This window comes from Simochromis diagramma, unplaced genomic scaffold (assembly GCF_900408965.1).
Source record: "Simochromis diagramma unplaced genomic scaffold, fSimDia1.1 OVJJ01000601.1, whole genome shotgun sequence".
NCBI classification, from domain to species: domain Eukaryota; kingdom Metazoa; phylum Chordata; class Actinopteri; order Cichliformes; family Cichlidae; genus Simochromis; species Simochromis diagramma.
Window position 1 is genome coordinate 44,701 of NW_024387411.1, and position 19,904 is coordinate 64,604.

At 42.0% G+C, this 19,904-nt stretch overlaps 1 protein-coding gene and 1 long non-coding RNA gene across 9 annotated transcripts in view; one reads left to right on the forward strand and one right to left on the reverse strand.

Moving 5' to 3' along the window:
* Positions 1-4,698: 4,698 nt before the first annotated feature.
* The window catches only part of LOC120720808 (ribonuclease inhibitor-like), a 29,047-nt gene continuing 13,841 nt past the window's right edge, over positions 4,699-19,904 (forward strand). Inside the window, exons 1-5 of one of the 8 annotated variants that reach the window (XM_040010589.1) lie at positions 4,722-4,827; positions 7,471-8,608; positions 9,188-9,453; positions 10,303-10,432; positions 16,632-16,805. In XM_040010589.1, coding sequence (XP_039866523.1) covers positions 10,314-10,432; positions 16,632-16,805 — 293 coding nt within the window. In that variant the 5' untranslated portion in view covers positions 4,722-4,827; positions 7,471-8,608; positions 9,188-9,453; positions 10,303-10,313. Of the gene's footprint in view, positions 4,828-7,336; positions 8,609-9,187; positions 9,454-10,167; positions 11,504-11,664; positions 11,694-13,682; positions 16,504-16,631; positions 16,806-19,904 lie in introns of those variants that run through there. The other 7 variants (XR_005693048.1, XR_005693049.1, XM_040010592.1 and 4 more) reach the window with 7 other exon arrangements.
* LOC120720809 lies at positions 4,772-5,611 on the reverse strand. Its single transcript, XR_005693050.1, has 2 exons — positions 5,323-5,611; positions 4,772-5,255 (listed from the first exon to the last, which is right to left on the reverse strand). It is a non-coding gene; the product is annotated as an uncharacterized LOC120720809 (long non-coding RNA).

Sequence of the window (19,904 nt, forward strand, 5' to 3'; positions counted from 1 at the left end):
TTTTGGTTTGTTCAACTGGTCCGTCGGGTTATTGTCTCCGCAGAAACATTTCCGTTGTCTTTTTTCCTATTTCCGTTGTGCTTTGTGTGCTTTTGCAGCGCTTTCCTTTTTGCAGCATTTTTCTTTTTGCAAGTGTTTTCTGAAGTTGCAGTCCGTTTGGCCTCTCAGGGCCACATTAAAGCTGTTCATTTTTTAAATCACATTTTAATGAAGATTTGACAAAACAAGGATGAAGTTTGTGTTTTATTAGTTTGATCAGTGATTTGAATCCTTTCATTACAGAGTGAAGTTAAAGTAGACGTGTGAACACACTAATAAACACAAAGGGACACAACTACTACTCCATGATGTAAAGCTGAAGTATTACACAGCTTTATGAACCTCCTGTTATCCTGGTAGACGAGTACAGCAATAAATCTTTTACTTGAACATCTTCTGGCTCCAATAAGCTTTGAAATGTGACCATGAAGTTAGAGACACACTGACTGAAACCCACAGCTGTGACTGTGGATCACATCCACACACAGTGTAGCTGCTGTCTCTGTGTGAGGTCTGTGTATATATGTATATATTTATGCTTATATTCATATTCTCTTATTCCCTTTATTTGATATCCTAATTCTGTGCTGTGTAAAAATTTGTCGGTGTTCTGCTTCTACAAACTGGATTTCCTGGAGGATAAACATGAGGGATTCATAAAGTTCTATCTCTCTGTTAAAATCCCCCAAAATAAATGAAATGTGAATTTCAGGCAGACATGTTTTTAAAAGAGTCTCTTTAATGGAAAAATGTGTTTTTAAAACCAGCCAATAGGAGCGTCTGTGGATATCAGCTGAGGCTGCACTCAGGAACACCATCACATATAAATACACAGAATTAAATCACTAGATAAAAGACGTCATTAAATAAGGATCAAATCAACATGTCAGAGGTCAAAGGTCAGTCAGAAGAGGTGTGGTTAAACACTGGCAGTGCAGCGACCTAATGCAGTTTGGTTACCGCCACGGGAAAAGCCCCGCCCCCTCTGAGCCTCCGCTGTGTCCTCAGCACATCCAGGAGCAGCAGGTCAGAGGGGGCGGGGCCATGTCAGGACTTATTTTAAGTAAAATTTAAAGTGGAGCGATGGCAGGAGTCACACAGCAGTAACCAGCTCTGTCTGCCAGGGTCAAAGGTCAAACAAGTCCTGCAGCTGACCCACACACAGACTTACACTGATCCACAGAGAGTGATGAATCCACACATCACTCGGCTGGAGGAAGCTGGGTTTCCACACCGTCCAATCAGAAACCAGTGTTGACGCTGAGACCCGTCTCTGTAACAGGAAGTCCATGAACAGGCAGACCCTCTGCAGCAGGCTGACCTGTGACCTCTGAGACAGAGGGAGGAGTTTGTGTCAGCAGGGGGCGCTGCAGCATCGCCTGAGAGCTTTAAGAACAACAGTAATAAACAGGAAGTGAAAGTCACACTTCTGTTGGTGTGCGTTATCAGCAGACCTCCACCCTCTGCAGGAAGCTGAGATAAGAAGCAGCCAATCACAGAGCAGAGAGCATGTGACTTCCTGTTCCTGCTGTTACTGTGACAACAGCTCCTGGGACAGAGAGCAGCTTTCTAAAGAGGAAAGATGCTGCTGTCACCCCCGGGTGTCATGTGACCCACCTGATGTACCGATTTAAGACTGTAAGAACAATAATAACATGTTTTAGTCAGGTGATCCATGCAGAGCAGATCCATGTGACCAAACACAGCTGGATCACATGTTTCCTCTCCTGGAAACAGAAACATGTATAAAGGCTCATGTACCCACTGAGCCCTGCTCTCAGATCTGTGAGGCTTTAACAAACAACAGTTTAAAGTCATGTTTAGCATCTTCTGTCAGTGTGGAAGGTCACACACTTTCCTGAGTGTTGAACCCTGAACTACTAGCTGTTCATGTCAGCCTGGATATAAATACAGACCTGCCTGCTGTCATAGACCCCAGCACTCACATATTACTTATAAGTGACTCATATGTATATGTATGCATGTATATATTGTGTATATTGTGCTATTTCTTACTTAGTGTGTTGTGTCTTTGTTCCTGTTTGTGCTGCAGCACTGTAACCTAAATAATTTCCCCTGGGGATCAAAAAAGTATTCTGATTGTGATTAAATGAAGTGAAACCAGTCAGAGCAGAGGACGGTGATGTAAGGAATGGGATTTTAATCAGCCAGTCTCCTTTAACTCTCAGCATCACAAAGTAATGTGGTAACATCTGGACTGATGTGTTTACTGTCAGCTAGTTTAAATGCTGTAGGCTGCAGCCGCTGCTCTAACACTATAACTGTAACAGGGCTCAGTGCTGGTTCTAACAGTCTGAGCTGCTTCAGGCTTTATTTGTGAGGAGCACAGCAGCTTACAAACACGTGGCTGGGCCTGGACCCAAAGGAGTGTTTGTTAAAGCCTGCAGTGAATCCAGCAGCAGAATGATGGAAATGCAACACAGCAATGATGAAGAGGAGCAGAATTAAAGCCAAAGTCCAGTTCATACAGTTAGGTCCATAAATCAAATAAGGGAAAATAAAATGTTGGTTGGATGCACCTGTCTGCACCCTTAATGCTCTCTGGTCGCTATGGTAACGCGTAAACATTTCTTTCAAAATAAGACACACGACTACAACACAGGAAAAGACCCAGGGAAACGAAGTTAACGATAAAACCCTGAAAACCATTGTTGGATTTATATTTTATCATTGTCATTTTTATTGGGGAATATCTAACCATATATGCTTAGAGGTGTAGAACCAATTGTGTAATGATAGTAGTCTTTAAAGACTTTGTGTGACTCCAGAGTGTTCTGGCATTCACACCCACGTCCTGGGATCATGGGAGAGGTGCTACCTTCTTATTGTTTTGTGGTAGGCTGTCTGTTTTAGTCTAAGTGCCTTTTGTTTAGATGAACTGCTGGACTTCCAGACCAGCAGGTTTAGGGAAGTCGTTTATGGGTCACACTCTGACTCCACACACACACACACACACACACACACACACACACACACACACACACACACACACACACACCTACATAACATACAGACTAGTACCTTTGTTCACGTGTATGTTAATGAACCTATGTATATTCATGTAACCTCAATAAAAGAGCAGTGTTACGAGGGAACGGACGAGAGCAACTGTGGTCAAGCGAAGGAACGGCATTGGTCCAGTTCTCTCCCGTGCACGAGAAACATAAAGAACTACTCGTGTCTTGCTTTGCTGTGTAGCTGGATTGTATTGAACGATCCAGCAAATAGGTTTATGCTACAAACCTATCAACCATCAATTTCACACCGAGCCTCGACTCTCACGGCCCGGTACCAAACGACTCACGGACCGGTCCGTGACCCGGGGGTTGGGAACCGCTGAGTTCACGCACGAGTAGTTCAGGGCTGCACGTCATTTTCATTGTTAATATCTTTGTGAAAAGCACATTGATGTGAAAATCTTCATGAGAGTCAGAGGCCCTACAACACGATTAAAGATTCATTCAAAAGAAAATCACAAGTTATTATCATCTTCAGAACATTTCATTAAACATTAGAGACAGACTGCTGAGTACATCTCATCTCTATCCAAACAACCTACAGTCCACAAACACATCATGAACCAGTGCTCTGGGCTGTGGTCTGTCCCCAGTTACATGGATCAGCTGGTTCCCTGGAGGTGACTGCTGCTGTGGTTTGGAGCGGATGAATAAACCTGAACTGAATCAGGTGTCCAGTTACTTTTGGTCCCTTTAAACCAGGCTGTCACATGTTCAGGATGTGAAACTCCTCCTCCTCCTCCGTGAAAACGGGTGTGGGTTACAATCAGCCAAGGTTTTGGGTGAACCCATTGTGAGATCTAGCCCCACGCTATCATGTGATTTCCTGTGATCAAATGTCCCAGGATGTGAGTGGGCGTTAAGGCGTCCATGTCCCTCTTCAAGCAACTTAAAGAAGTCCAGACGCTTTTCTTTCCAAGCTCCTTCAACAACATCATTCATAGAACAACTTCCAGCTTCTTTTGCTCGGCTACAGTTTGGATGGATTTGCATTTAAAGATGCAACAAGACTAAAATGGTTAGGGTCAGGAGGTCAAAGGTCAGAGCTCCTGTGGGTCTGAGGGCAGCCTCACGCTGGAGAAGGATGAAGGAGTCTGACCTGAGCCAGTGTTTGACATGAACACATCAGCACTGCTGTCAGTGAGCCTAACGACAGCCGTTAGCATCATTTCAGTGTTTCAGTCATAAAAACACTTCCTGTCACTGTGGTGGTTACAGTGACATCATGCAGTTTGTGCTTTGACCTCCAGAGGGCGACAAATCAGCACAGACAGAGAGCTCCATTCAAACTTTGCTGCCATCAGGAATAATTCTTCAAATATAATCATCAGTGTTTGAGCAGTTATGATATCAGGGACAATCTAGACATGTGTGACAATACTGAACATGTCACATGACACACCTCAAACATCATGTGATCCACTCTCAGTCTGCACTTTCATTCATGACTTCAACAGGTTGAAATGAGCTTTGAAGAAACATCAGTTCAGTGCTGAAATATTTAAACGCTGCAGGAAGAACAACAACAAAGTGATGACGGATGTTTGTGCTTCAAACAGGAAAACCAACAGAAATAAATCACAGCCTGCCAGAGGTTTGGAGTTTCCCAGGTGCACCTGAACGCAGCACAGTGTCCCAATGCTCCTGATTGTCCTCAAACGTCTCTTTGGGTGTTTCCTTCCTGCTCAAAGTTTACTTTCACTTCCTGAACTTCGTGGAGTGGAGCTTGTTGTTGGTGTGTGAAGAAACTGTAAGTTTGCTTTGTTTCCTCCTTTAACAGTTTGTCTTTAGGAACTTTACTGTTTGTTCAGCTCGTGTTTGATTTCTTCACACAACAAACTGTGTGTGTTTGTATTTCCGGTCTCTCCATTAAAGTCAGTGTGTAATGTTTTCCAACAAGGCCGAGTGTCTCTGCCATTTTCTGGCCTTGTGTGATCAGAGTCCGGGAATCAGACTAAACACACTGAATGTGGCCTGAGCTCAACCGGAGAGCCGCTGAGCTCCGGATGTTTTTATTTACACGCACAGCAGGAGACAGAGAGCGCACTTTGTAAATGAATACTTCGTATAGATGTGTGTTAGATACAGGTTCAACATGTCGGTCTTAAAAATACTGCGTCACAAACTGTTGGCTCCTCTCCAACAGGAAGAAGTGTTACAAAACACACGAAACTGAAACTCAACTTAGAACTAGAACAGCTAGATCTGAAAAAAGTTAAAGTAGAAATAAAAACTGCACACAAACTAAAACTAAATTATTGAGAATGATCAATGAAATGATTTTGGAAAACTGATTAACATTTTACAGGAAATGGCCTGTTAGTGTTGTTAGTTTGGTTAAAAAAAAAAAGACTGAGTCACTGCTTTCAAGAAGTTCAGTTTTTATCATAAAATCTACATTAATCTACGTCAGTCCAGCCTCTGACACCCTAAATATATAATAAATAAAAAATCAAATATAAACTGAAACAAGCAAACTCACCGTGGAAACTAACTGAAACTAAACAGAATTAAAAACACAAAGTGAAAAAGAAATGCAAATAAAAACTAATTAAAAATTACAAAACTACAACAACCTTGCTGTCTGTGGATTTGTTTTGGGTGGAGGTTTCAGCCACCACAGACGTCTTCCTTCATTTGTCTGTAAGTCAGTGAGATCATTTAAAGATGGTCACATATCTGCCACAGTGTTAATTTAAAGTTCTCACCCTTTGTGTTCAGAGGCAGCAGGTGGAGGGACAGCAGAGGACTTTGTTCTTTAAAACAAATTTGATTCAGCAGGTCGGCCTCTGTTAACAATATCACGAACTGTCCGCTCAGACTGTTCACACTGAAACAAAGATGGAGGATCAAACATGTTTTACATTTCTCAGACTGAACAAACGTTACTGTATTAAGTTTAAAACACTGTTAATAAATCTGAACATTTAAAGATGCTTCAGTCACGGTTTTTATATTAATAGTAAGTCAGATGTTGAGCTTTGACGTGAAAAAAGTTTTTCTTTTTTCCTGGTGAGGAAAAAAGTTTGAAAAAAATCAGTTTGAAGTTTTATACATACATATTTGATTTTGACTCATATTTTAATACTAAAGTAAACCTTTTGTCTTCTGTCTGTACAAAATAGCAGATATTAAAGTGCAGATGTTACAGATGTTTATATCTATATTTTATTATGAAACAGAACAAATGAACAGTTTAGCACAAACAAACGTTAACATGTAGATATTGTACTAAACTGCAGTGAATATGAACTCAAACTTTGACTTTTAGAAGATTAAACTTTATAGTGACGTGTAGGAGAGGAACAGATGAACACGAACTTTGACATTTGAATACAAACGAGTGATTCTGAGCATTTTTTTCTCACCTCATCATCTTATAATATATTTGCTTATTCTTCATAAACAGTAATAAAATCAGATCAGTGGATCTATTTTACCGTTTTAATGGCAGAAACAGAAGTTTTATATCTCTGTGTTTATTTTTGAGGGGATCACTGTATATCAGTACTGTTATAGTTTAATATTATTTCTGTACAACTGCTTGAGCAAAAAAGCTTAAAGTTTGAAACCAGGACTTTAACTTTGATCAGAGTTTCCACAGTGAGTTAAAAACATTTGCACAGCAGCTCCGAGAACTTTTATCAATATTTCTTTGAATCCTCTAGATTTCATTCATAGCTGTTGGACTGTTCATAGGTCTCAATAAAGTTTGTTTAAAAGAAAAAGACTGACACAGACACGTCATCCGTCTGTGTTCATGTCACATGAAACTTAGTGGAAAATTCCTTCTTATGCTGCATTCAGGAGCACCAGTAAAACCTCGGTTCTCCAGAGATTAGAAACACTTTGGGTCACGTGACTGGCGGCCATGAAAACGACCTTCTTGTATCAGAACCAAGAAATGTTGATTTCTCAGGAACATTACTGATTATTAAGAATTTAGAGAAAGACACAAACATATTTATTTTAATAAAAGCTGAACCTGCTCAGTGGAAAAACAGAAATGTGTTACGGCCCTAGCAGGGCCTCCTCCTGAAGGTGCCTGTGTGGGCGTGTCCTTCAATGGCTTCTGCCTGAGGTGCCAGCTTTCCCTTTTACACAGCTGACTCTCGTCAGTAATCAAAAGTATTTAATCCCAGGGAAAGGTGAGCTCTGGGCCAGAGTGCCATGTGAGTGGTTGCAGCTAGTGAGCTGCTCTCTTTCTTTCTGGCTCACGTTTTACTTTATTGACCAACGCCTGAGTGTTGTTTGTTTTCTTAAATGGTGATAGCGGCTTGTCCGTCTCTGTTAGTTGAGCTACTTTAATAAAACTCTTTAATTTAACCCCTTTGCCTCCTTGTCTCCTTTTTCTGACCCGGACACTTTTTGTTCCTTCCCCCTCACCGCCTAGACCCCTCAGGGGAAAGTAACAAAGGAGACGAGATTAAATCTGACATCACGAAGTTAAACAGTCAGAAACTCTTCTGAAAATCTGCCTCCCCCCCCTGTGCTGAGCTTCAGGTGGAGTCCTGCCTCCTTCCAGGACGGCTGTAAGTTTGCTTTGTTTCCTCCTATAACAGTTTGTCTTTAGGAACTTTAGGGGCTTTTTCTCTCCTCATGAACATGATGTGAGACAGAGGACAGAGCTGCTTGTGTTCTGCTTTTTTGGGTTTCCCTCAATAAGCTGCTCCCTTTATGTTCTCCTGTATCTAATGTCAGCATGTGAGTCATCTTCAAACACAAGCTGAACATGTTTTCATGGTAGCATCGGTAGGATTCATGGAAAAAGCACTGATTCAGGTCACTAACCAGGTTCAGGGGGATGACTGGAGTATTTCCCAAACAGAGACATCCTGCGGGGACCTTTGTTCTCTTGTAGACTCTGATATTGTTTCCAATGTTTCCAATAACAAAAGAGAAAATCTGTTTGATTCATTTTTCTTTCTTTCTTTTGTAGATATAGAGATATACCTCTAGGTTAGATTTATTTCTCTGAACCTCCACAGCTGCAGGTGGAGGAGATGGTGTCTCCATCAGCAGATTCAGTGGAAAGGCCGGACTTAAAGGAGGCTTCAAAAGGCTTCCAGACAGGATGAACTGGGCTAAGTGACAGAGAGGATAGAAAGGATTGTTTTGAACCTTGAATCATATAAAATCATTCCTGTAGTCCCAGAATAAAAACATTGTAACATTTGAATGTCACAGCATATCTGAGTGAAGAAGAAGTCAGTGTCTTTAGCTTGTATAAAACAGCCTCAATTCACCAAAGACATCTTGCTTCACTGTAGCTGAGAGCCAATAAGCAGATTTTTAGAGCCCAGATCTAAAAATGTCTAAGAACAGTTGGTTCATAGACCCTTGGTCTGAGGAACAGAATATAACAACACACTACTTAATCTAGTGAGTAACTAAGTAATGTACTGCATTACTTTTAAGAAAAGCAAGAAGAAGAACCCGAACAGAGCAAATCAGCATGTGAACTTTACCCTGACTCAGTCTGAGCAGTCAGACGGCTTTTTTTTTTTTTTTTTTTGGAGTAACACATAAAGGTGTTGATGGGTTCATAGCTTGAACCTATTCGCTGGAACGTTGGAGACAATATAATTACACAGCAAAGCAAGACACGAGTAGGCAAAGTTCTTCATGTTTCTCGTGCACGGGAGAGAACCGGACAGACGCCGTTCCTTCGCTTGACCCCAGTTGCTCTCGACCGCTCCCCCGTAACACTGCTCTTTTATTGAGGTTACATGAATATGCATAGGTTCATTAACATACGACGTCTACATACAAACAAAGAGTATCTTGCCTGTGTGTGTGTGTGTGTGTGTGTGTGTGTGTGTGGGTCAGAGTGTGACCCCATAAATGACTTCCCTAAACCTGCTGGTCTGGAAGTCCAGCGGTTCATCTAAACAAAAGGCACTTAGCCTAAAACAAACACAGCCACGTTAATCCTACCATAAAACAATAAAACAAGGCACGACCTCTCTCGTGCTCCCAGAGTGCTCTCTAATACACACAAAGTTTGCAGACTATCACTCTATCACTACACAATTGATTATACACCTCTAAGCATATATGGTTAAATATTTCTAAGCATAAATGACAATCAACAATACAAAACCTAACAGGTGTGACACACACACTTAAATCCAATCTGAAGTGAGACTCAAAGTTCAGTTTGTACATAAACAGTAAAAGAAACTGCATTTACAGTATTTCACAGAACTGAGTACACTGATTCTCCTGCCTCCATCAGTCTGTGGAGGAGGTGGAGCTGCTGCTCTCACTGACACACTGACTGCAGAATGAGCTCAGCTGCTGTTCCACAGTAACTGCTGCGAGGTGGACACATCTGTTGGACCATAACCAGTTACTGTGTCAGCAGCTGTTGGAGGTCAGGGGTCTTTATAATTACATAGATATGCATGCATGTCTATGAAGCGCCTCGAGGTGACTTTTGTTGTGATTTGGTGCTATATAAATAAAACTGAATTGAATTGAATGTAGTGTAGAACTGAATTAAACATGCTGACGTTATCTGTTTAAAAATCCTTCATTACAAATATTGGATCTGCTTCAACAGGAAGTAATTATGACAACAATACAAAGGTTGTTGGGTTTGATATTTAGACTGACTTAATTAGATAATGGTAAATGGCCTGTATTTGTACAGCGCTTTACTAGTCCCAAAGGACCCCAAAGCACTTGACACATCCAGTCATCCACCCATTCACACACACATCCACACACTGGTGATGGCAGCTACATTGTAGCCACAGCCACCCTGGGGCGCACTGACAGAGGAAACATTCCACAACGTAAACACAACATCAACACAAGTACAGAAAAAAACTGTCACTTCTAATTTTTCTTATTAATAGTGAATCAGTGTGTGTCAGTGAATGCATCGTGTGTGCTTCAGGCTCCATCTAGTGGACTGAGAGCAGAGCAGCTGATGGCAGCTTCCTCTGCCTCACACTGCTGTCTGACTGCATCCAGCTGACACTGAGATGAAGCAGGAAAGAAGCAGCTGATATTTGGACAGCACACATGATGAAAGGAGGATTTCAGCTGATGTGCACATGAATGATTTGTGTTTCCTCTGCAGGTAGAAAGTGTGTGTGAGCTGATGTGAATCATGTGACCTGGTTTCTTGGTCACATGACAGGTCAGAGGTCAGCGACTGTAACTCAGTTCCTCCTGTTAATGTGAACTCACTGAGTGTTTGTGGTTTACCTCTCAGACTGACTGAAGATGATGATGGAGGAAGAGGAGGACAGAGCAGAGTCTGCAGGGTCCAGCTGTCTGTCTGTGAGGAGTGACGGGTCCAAAGGTCATAATCCAGACTTCAGTGGTGAACCTGGAGCAACGAGGTCAGAGAGCTGTGATGACTCCTTTACATGTTTGTGTTTCCTGGATAAATATGACCTGAAACATCCTCAGATTGTTACAAAGATTCATTAAAAAGAAAACAATGAAAGAGAAAAGATCCAAATGTTCGACTTGGTCATTTGCTGTTTGAGGACAGTGATGCTCATATCTGTGGGGAAAGTGTGACCTGAGTGGGTTCATGTTTGTCTTTAAAGAACAGAGCTGCTCTGATTCTCTTTGTGTCTGATCTGTTAAACAGTCTGAGAGGTCACACAGAGACCCAGCAGCTAAAGCCTGGATCATACTGGCTGCTGTTACTCCATCAGGACAACACTGAACCACAGTGGTGTGGATGTAGTGGATAAATCCCACCATACTGATGCTCAGAGTTAACCACAGGGAACAAAACCAGATGTTACCTTCAGATTGTGACCTTTGGAGTGGACGATGCAGATTTCAATAGAGAATAAATGTTGTTGTTTTTCAGCTGTGAAGAAAGAATCTAATTTTCTGAACTTAAGAATTTATGATGCTGGAAACAACATGGAGACTATAACACAACATTTCCACTGTGTTCATAGAATGAATGTAAAACTGTCAGACATTCATTAAATATGCAAAATGTCTACAGAAGCATCAGAGGGTCAGACGTGAAGCACTCAGTGATTTTGATCAAATGACTCATCAGTTATTGATCTGTACTACACTGATCTACCACGTTAGTAAAGCTGGTGTTCTGGTGGTGGAGGGAGACTCGGATCATGTTCTGGTTTTGGAGCAGTGATCTGCTGATGGTTCAGTTTGATGAGCTTCTTCAAAATCATCCCTGACATCACCACTGAAAGGACGTCCATGAAAACAGACTGAAAATTACTGATATGTTCACAATCTGAGAGTTTAAAACTTGACAGACTTGATTCAGATGAAGTTATTTGAGCAGAAACTCCTGGATCTTTATCCTGTGTTGATCTAATCCTTCATGGTTCCTCCACAGAGTGGACCAGCAGAGCTCAGAGGTTCCCAGTGGTCAGTCTGCCCAGCAGCATCAAACACAGCTGGACTCCATATTTATGGTCTGTACATGTACAACAACTACTGTTACATCTGTTCTGTTCACAGTCATCTCCATGCTGCTCTTTGTAGACCAGTGGATCGTCAGTGTGTCCAACATGGATCTGATGTTTGGCTCCATGATTTCAGTCTGATTGGCTCATTCATAAATATTCTGTTCCAGCTGCTGGAGGACAACATCATCACTTTTGTGAAGAACGAGCTGAAGAAGATCCAGAAGGTTCTGAGTCCAGATTACCCAGAATGCTTAGAGAGTCAGAGGAGCAGCAGCAGAGAGGCATTTGTGAAGATCACAGTGGACTTCCTGAGGAGAATGAAGCAGGAGGAGCTGGCTGACCGTCTGCAGAGCAGTAAGAGGATTTATCTAAAGATTTAAGCTGCTGGATAAATGAACATTTTCCAGAGATGGAAGATGGAGCAACATGTTTTAAAGATTAGTTCTTTTTGGAATTGAGTGTTTATTTTTCTTCTCATTCAGAACTTCAAGCTGCAGTTTGTCATCGTAACCTTAAATCTAAGCCTGAAGAAGAAGTTCCAGTGTGTGTTTGAGGGCATCGCTAAAGCAGGAAACCCAACCCTCCTGAATCAGATCTACACAGAGCTCTACATCACAGAGGGAGGGACTGCAGAGGTCAATGATGAACATGAGGTCAGACAGATTGAAACAGCATCCAGGAAACCAGACAGACCAGAAACAACCATCAGACAAGAAGACATCTTTAAAGCCTCACCTGGAAGAGATGAACCAATCAGAACAGTGCTGACAAAGGGAGTGGCTGGCATTGGGAAAACAGTCTTAACACAGAAATACAGCCTGGACTGGGCTGAAGACAAAGCCAACCAGGACATCCAGTTCATATTTCCATTCACTTTCAGAGAGCTGAATGTGCTGAAAGAGGAAAAGTTCAGCTTGGTGGGACTTGTTCATCACTTCTTTACTGAAACCAAAGAAGCAGGAATCTGCAGCTTTGAAGACTTCCAGGTTGTGTTCATCTTTGATGGTCTGGATGAGTGTCGACTTCCTCTGGACTTCCACAAAACTACAATCCTAACTGACCCTAGAAAGTCCACCTCAGTGGATGTGCTGCTGATAAACCTCATCAGGGGGAAACTGCTTCCCTCTGCTCGCCTCTGGATAACCACACGACCTGCAGCAGCCAATCAGATCCCTCCTGACTGTGTTGGCATGGTGACAGAGGTCAGAGGGTTCACTGACCCACAGAAGGAGGAGTACTTCAGGAAGAGATTCAGAGATGAGGAGCAGGCCAGCAGGATCATCTCCCACATCAAGACATCACGAAGCCTCCACATCATGTGCCACATCCCAGTCTTCTGCTGGATCACTGCTACAGTTCTGGAGGATGTGCTGGAAACCAGAGAGGGAGGACAGCTGCCCAAGACCCTGACTGAGATGTACATCCACTTCCTGGTGGTTCAGGCCAAAGTGAAGAAGGTCAAGTATGATGGAGGAGCTGAGACAGATCCACACTGGAGTCCAGAGAGCAGGAAGATGATGGAGTCTCTGGGAAAACTGGCTTTTGATCAGCTGCAGAAAGGAAACCTGATCTTCTATGAATCAGACCTGACAGAGTGTGGCATCGATATCAGAGCAGCCTCAGTGTACTCAGGAGTGTTCACACAGATCTTTAAAGAGGAGAGAGGACTGTACCAGGACAAGGTGTTCTGCTTCATCCATCTGAGTGTTCAGGAGTTTCTGGCTGCTCTTCATGTCCATCTGACCTTCATCAACTCTGGACTCAATCTGCTGGAAGAACAACAAACAACCTCCAAGAAATCTAAATTATTTAACAAACCAAACCTACAGTCTCTCCACCAGAGTGCTGTGAACAAGGCCTTACAGAGTCCAAATGGACACCTGGACTTGTTCCTCCGCTTCCTCCTGGGTCTTTCACTGCAGACCAATCAGACTCTCCTACGAGGTCTGCTGACACAGACAGGAAGTAGCTCACAGACCAATCAGGAAACAGTCCAGTACATCAAGGAGAAGCTCAGTGAGAATCTGTCTGCAGAGAAAAGCATCAATCTGTTCCACTGTCTGAATGAACTGAATGATCGTTCTCTAGTGGAGGAGATCCAACAGTCCCTGAGATCAGGAAGTCTCTCCACAGATGAACTGTCTCCTGCTCAGTGGTCAGCTCTGGTCTTCATCTTACTGTCATCAGAAGAAGATCTGGATGTGTTTGACCTGAAGAAATACTCTGCTTCAGAGGAGGCTCTTCTGAGGCTGCTGCCAGTGGTCAAAGCCTCCAACAAAGCTCTGTGAGTACATTTGTACTCATGTCTTTACTTTTAACATCCAACTGTGTCAGTAATTTATTTCACCAGGCTTTCTGTCTTTGTATGAATTTGTAAAGTTTTGGGATTTCTCCAATACAACTGTGACCTCTTTGATGCCTCCAGAACTCGAGACGCTGGATTCACCATAAACTCTGATCATCACTGCTGCTGTTATGTTATCAGTCTTTGTTTAAACACTTAGGCTGCATGTGCCTGATGTTGTGATACTTTATATTCACATGCATGCTCCTAGATACATTTCTACTGCAGGTCTATTTTTAGTCACAAATGTTGGTGAAACACTTGCTTTTACATGCATGGTGGGTCCTGCATTAAAGAAAGCATTTGAATTACTCAGTGAATCCTGGCAGCCAGAGAAACATCCTTAGTTCCACTTTAAACTAAACTCTGCTTCGGTCTTCCACAGTGTGTTTGTTGTTTCTTTGTTGTTGTTGGCCTGCTCTCTCCTCTCACTCCAATCTGGTTGCAGCAGATGTTTGTCCCTCCCTGAACCTGCAGACTTGGGTGCAGCACCTCAGTTCATCTTCAGTCTGAAACCAGCTGTTGTAGCTATATCCCCTCAAGCACACCTTCCCTGGTCATCTCTGCTGTGGTTGCTATAAAATTTAATCTTGATTTAAAAAAAAAAAGAACAAAAAACTGAAGTCAGACTTGATGCCATTTGTTGGCAGCATGGTGCCTGTTTGTCTTTGATGATAAACTGCAGCACAGTCTAAAGCAAACCTTCTGACTTTATTGACTTTATGCATGTATATATTCTTCCTGTTCACCTTGGACACACAACAGCTCTCTGTTTGTTGTGATTGGATCTAGAACAGCCAACATATCCTAATCTAGATGATTTTTAAGGTGGTATCTGGGACGAAAAGTTAAAATCAGCTTGGATGGCCTGTACTGTATGATGGCCTTGGTTGCACCACATTGATAGCCATGCAGGGTGGTTCACTCCTTGGGCAAGAAGACCGAGGAGTGAGCCACCCTTGGTCAAAGCTTGGTCATTCAAGCTCACTGTTTTCCCCTTGTTGGTTGATGATAGTATTTTTTTTTACCTGACTTATAGTCATCATTGTCTTCAAATTAACTCACACACTGCTGACTGCTGTAGCTTACCTGGCTGAGCAGGTGACCCATGTACTGAAAGTTAGAGTCATGACTCCAGGGCCTGGTTTGAGTCTGCCCAAGACCATTTCCTGTGTGTTATTCTCCTCACTTCTCCCTCCCTTCCTGTCTTCTTTGTCCTGTACAGTGAAGACAAAAGGCCTCAAGTTGTGAAAACTCTTCCCCTTCATCATCTTCCATCTCTCTCATCTAACATCACCAGTATTCTCTGAGTAGAGAATCTTTTCACAATCTTGAATGATAAGGATCCAAGTGGGTAAAGTTATTTATTTGTTGTGTTCCTATTTGCAGCTGGGATAGATTAAGAAAAACTATCGGCTGCCCAAATTGCATCCAGTTTAGAAGACAAACATTGAGTGAAGTGTTTGTTTCATCATCCTTCACAACTCATCAACCAGGTGTCACAAACTGCAGCAGGACAGTACAAAGCATGTCATAGTGGATGGCTGCAACAACCAGAGTTTTACCTACCTTTGGTATTTCGTGACAGCATGAGTGTAATATTTACTGAACAGAGTCGTCTTCTGTAATCTTTTCAGATTCAGATTCAGAACACTGTATTTATTTTCAAGGGGCAATTAGGATACTGAGCTTTCCAACCGTACATACAATACACAAACATCACATTGGGGAGACGGGTCAGGCTAGGTAGCTGGCCGGTCAGCCGCTAGAGCAGCGACCTGGAACCGAACAGCAGAAAATGCACAACATCAGGAAAGATGAGGAGAAAAAAGAACTCCTCCCAGACTGAGCTCCAACAGGGAGATCAGTTTGAGAACAGACAAAAAAAATGACCCCAGCGCAGAGCACATGAAAACTCTTAATGCGCCATAGAAACACATGACAAGCAACAGGGATGGGCAAAAGGTGAGAGACAGCCGGTGTAGACAGCGCACCCGGGCCTGCAGCATTTGCGCTGGTCCCCTCGACCCACCGTCTGCACCGGGAGGGGATAAGCATGCTTAGGATGGGAAGGAACAGTCTAAACACCGTCTGTTATCAGGGTGAGATTTGTTATGTTCAGCTCCAGCCTTGAGACCACAGCTGGCGCCGGTATGTTAGCCGCATGAGATGATGGTGGTTTTCTTTGGTGCGAACAACTGCATGTCAATTTCACAGCTGATCTAACAGTCCGTCACTCGTCTCTCAATCTCCCGTTGGAGAGCCACGAGCTTTTCCAAGAGGTTATCGGTTTTGTGCTCAAAGAGCAAAGTCTGAGAACTCACGACCGCCATGAGCTTCTTCAAGATCTTATCCGTGCTGCGTTCAATGAGCCCATTTTGAGAAGTCACGACCCGTCCCATTGTTTCAGTCACAGCGGGCAGCCTTGTGGGGTTTTGAACAGCTGATTCTGCTTTCTTTAATCTTCAATAAGCCAGGGCCAAGCCAGCTCAGATCAGCAAGAACCCTTTGCTGCTGTGAATGTCCGTGCTGCTATATTTCAGGATCAGGCTCTAAATGTACAAATGGATCTGAGAAGATTTCCAATCATGTTTCTACTAGATTTACAGTTTGTTTTCATGTCTTCTGACTCAGAAGGTGGAGCAGGTGGAGCTTACAAGGAGTAAGTGCTGCTATAGAAGAAGAGTTGTGTTTTAATGAAGCTATTTAGTTAACCAATAATTGTATTGCATGCTGGCATTAAAAAATGTTTCATTTGACTGATTTAATTGTTTGTTTGTTTTCTTCCAGACTGAGTGGCTGTAACCTCTCAGACAGAAGCTGTGATGCTCTGTCCTCAGTTCTCAACTCCCAGTCCTCTAGTCTGAAAGAGCTGGACCTGAGTAACAATGACCCGCGGGATTCAGGGGTGAAGCTTCTGTCTGCTGTACTGCAGAGTCCACATTGTACACTGGAAACTCTCAGGTCAGGATCCAAACATATCATTAAATGATATTATTGTATAAACAACCAAGCTTTATAGAATTGGCAGGTGAACTTTTCTTTATCTTTGGATTGCTTAGGAGATTCTTAATTACTGTCTGAAGATTTTTTACAGTCACATATTTTGTTTTAATGGTCAAACAGAATTATTGTTCAGTTCAATGAGCAGGTAGCTGTGAGATTCATAATAATGAGGTATATTTGTATTAAAGATGACTAAACTTGAACAGTAGCTGTGAGTTACTTTGTTTACTCATGTGTGCTGATGTTGTGAGTAATTTAAAGCTGAAGTAAACTTGTAATGAGTTTAATAGAGTTTCTGAAGTAAGTGTACTTGGAGACATTTATGTGTTTACTAAAGTCCAGGAGCAGGAGGCTGTGTGTAGCATAGAGGAACCCAGACCTCAGCTTTGTCTCCTGGTTTCTGTTGCTGCTGTTACAGTTTCCCCTCATCGTTCCTTCAACAGTCTCCTCACTGTAACAAATCAAAGTGTTACTGTATAGATTCACGTCTGAATGTTGCCATGTGCTATTAACACTGAAAGCGATGTTTCATACACCCACGTGGTTCAGTCACACAGTAACTGATGGTAAATAATGTTTGTGTTGAGCACATCGTGCAGGTCAGCTGCTCCACACAGATCTCAGGTTTACATGCTGGAACAGTTTGTGATCATGAAGGATAAACCTCACTTCCTCTTTGTTTCATACAGATGTGACATGAACAATAACACATTCATGAAATCCTTTTAGGAACACAAACACTATTGTAGCTGGAGAATATATTTGAATGTAGGATAATGTAGGGGATCATAAACAACAGTAATAACTAACCACCACCTCACCATTTGGGTTGGTAGCTGCATGTTGACGGACAAAGTGTGGACTTTATACCAGTTTTTAAATTGTGTTGATCGGCCACGTAAAACCAGAGTTATGATAAAATATCTGCAATGTTTGGTTTTCTTCCTGAATAGTATTGTTGTTTATAACAACGATAATATTCAGTATTTATTGCAACAAACTTTGTTGTTTGCAAAACTCAGTTACTTTTTTGAAGAAGTAACTATATAATGAATTACCCAACATTGGTCATTATATCCTGTATTTTGCAGACAGAGTTACAGACTCTCTCCCAGACCACAGACTCATAATACAAGTCAGAGCTTTATAAAAATAGAAAAAATAAAGTTGTGTTTTCAAAATTGGAGTTCAAGTTATTTTTACTTCCAATAGTGTTAACATGCTACAGGTCATGAACAAGGTTGTTTTTAATTTTCATTGTAAGTGGGCTAAAGCAGTTAATTAAAAGTAGTCTATTATAAATGTAAATGCTGTAATTTGATTACTTTAATAAACCATGTAACTTGGATGGATAAGATGCTGGCGTGACCACAGTGCACACGTCTGCTGTTGCTCACAGTGGTCCAAGGGACGCTCAGGGAGTTTGTGTGTTCGCTCAGACACATGAAACATTAGAGGGAACATTGGCGGTGACTGGCAGGGAAAAGGGGAATGATAAGACTTACTGTAAATATAATTATGTATGTTTTGAAAAAAGAACGACTAAAATGTTCCAGCTGAAAAAATGAAATCAGTTTCAGTTTATGAGCTCTGTTTGTTTTCTTTACAATTCCAACTTTTTATTTTGAAATGAACTGCTCATTCCTGTTTAGGGTTGATGAGCTGATGTGGGTGAGAGGACTCAGGCAGCCTGACAGAGTTGATGTCCAGGTCTTCCCTGCTTGTCCTGATATACATAAACATGAGTATCCTTGCAGGTCAGATCTCATCAGTCACACCTGTTAGTGCAGCTCTCCTCTAGATTGTAGTGTTTGTAAAACTAGGATGATTTTAGGAGCCTGGACCGCAGATCTAAGGGAAGATATGACTTGGAAAGACTAAACGAACCTATTAGAGGTGTTCGCACTAACATAGATAAATACTCAGATTTACACCTTTAGTGTCTCACAAAGGGTTGAAAAGTGAATGTGCACAGAGAGGTTGGTGGTGAGACGGGCACTTCCAGCACTGTAGATGTGTTCCAGCTCAGTGTTCGTGGAAATAATCCAGAGAGCAGGATTCCTTGATGAATGTCACATCTTCTTAAAGTTATAATCCACAGGGAAAACTGTGAAACTGTCGATCTGATATCTACTCAACCAATCAGGTGTTTACATGCCCTTCACTGATCTTCAGCCCCACCTTATTATCAGTTTCTCTCTCTTTTACATCTGAATTATCTTCACTTCACATTTCAGTCAGTTCAGATTTCATTAGCACGTTCACTTTAGCATAATCCATTTTAATCCAAACACCTTTCTCTTTAAACTCTGTTTGTCAGTCACAGTATATCCAGTACAATCCTCTTTTTCACTGCGTCACACACATTCAGAGATCAGAGTGTCCTGTGTGTGCTCTCATTCACTCACACTCACTCTCATATGGCTGAAGTCTGTTTGTACACAGGCTGTCAGCTGGCCTGAGTTAGGCCTGTCTCTAAAATCATTATTTTATTACTTTTATTCTGATTCATCAAAGCCAAACTCAAACATATTTATATTTACTGATTATGTTCTCATCAATAATTAACAGTCAGTACATTCAGATATGAATCATAATTCAGTGTTTAACATATTATCACAGATGGACTGCACAGGAGATCTCCTTTATGAAGAAACTGTGAAAGTTTGTCCAACAGTGGGAAACATTTCAGAGAACATCTCAGAGAATATCTGTGAAGCAGAAACTAAACATAATAATAGAAGAAAAGCCAAATAATGATCCAAATCCTGCTCTGAGACTATCAGACAGTAAAGGCTTCCAAAGACTGCTCACCTCTCAGACTTACTTAAAGATGCTGGTGCTGTCCACAGATCAGCTGACCTGCTGGGTCTCCATGATCAGCTTTGTTTCTTGGAGATAAAGGCTGAAGCCTTTAGAGCTTCAGTTCTCCAGAGCAGCAGGATGTCTGAGGTCCGCAGAAACACAAAAACACAGCAGCTAAAAATAGTTGTTCAAAGAAAACGAGGTGGGAGCTGCTGATTCCTGAGCTTTGATACTGGATTAGCTTCAGTAGTT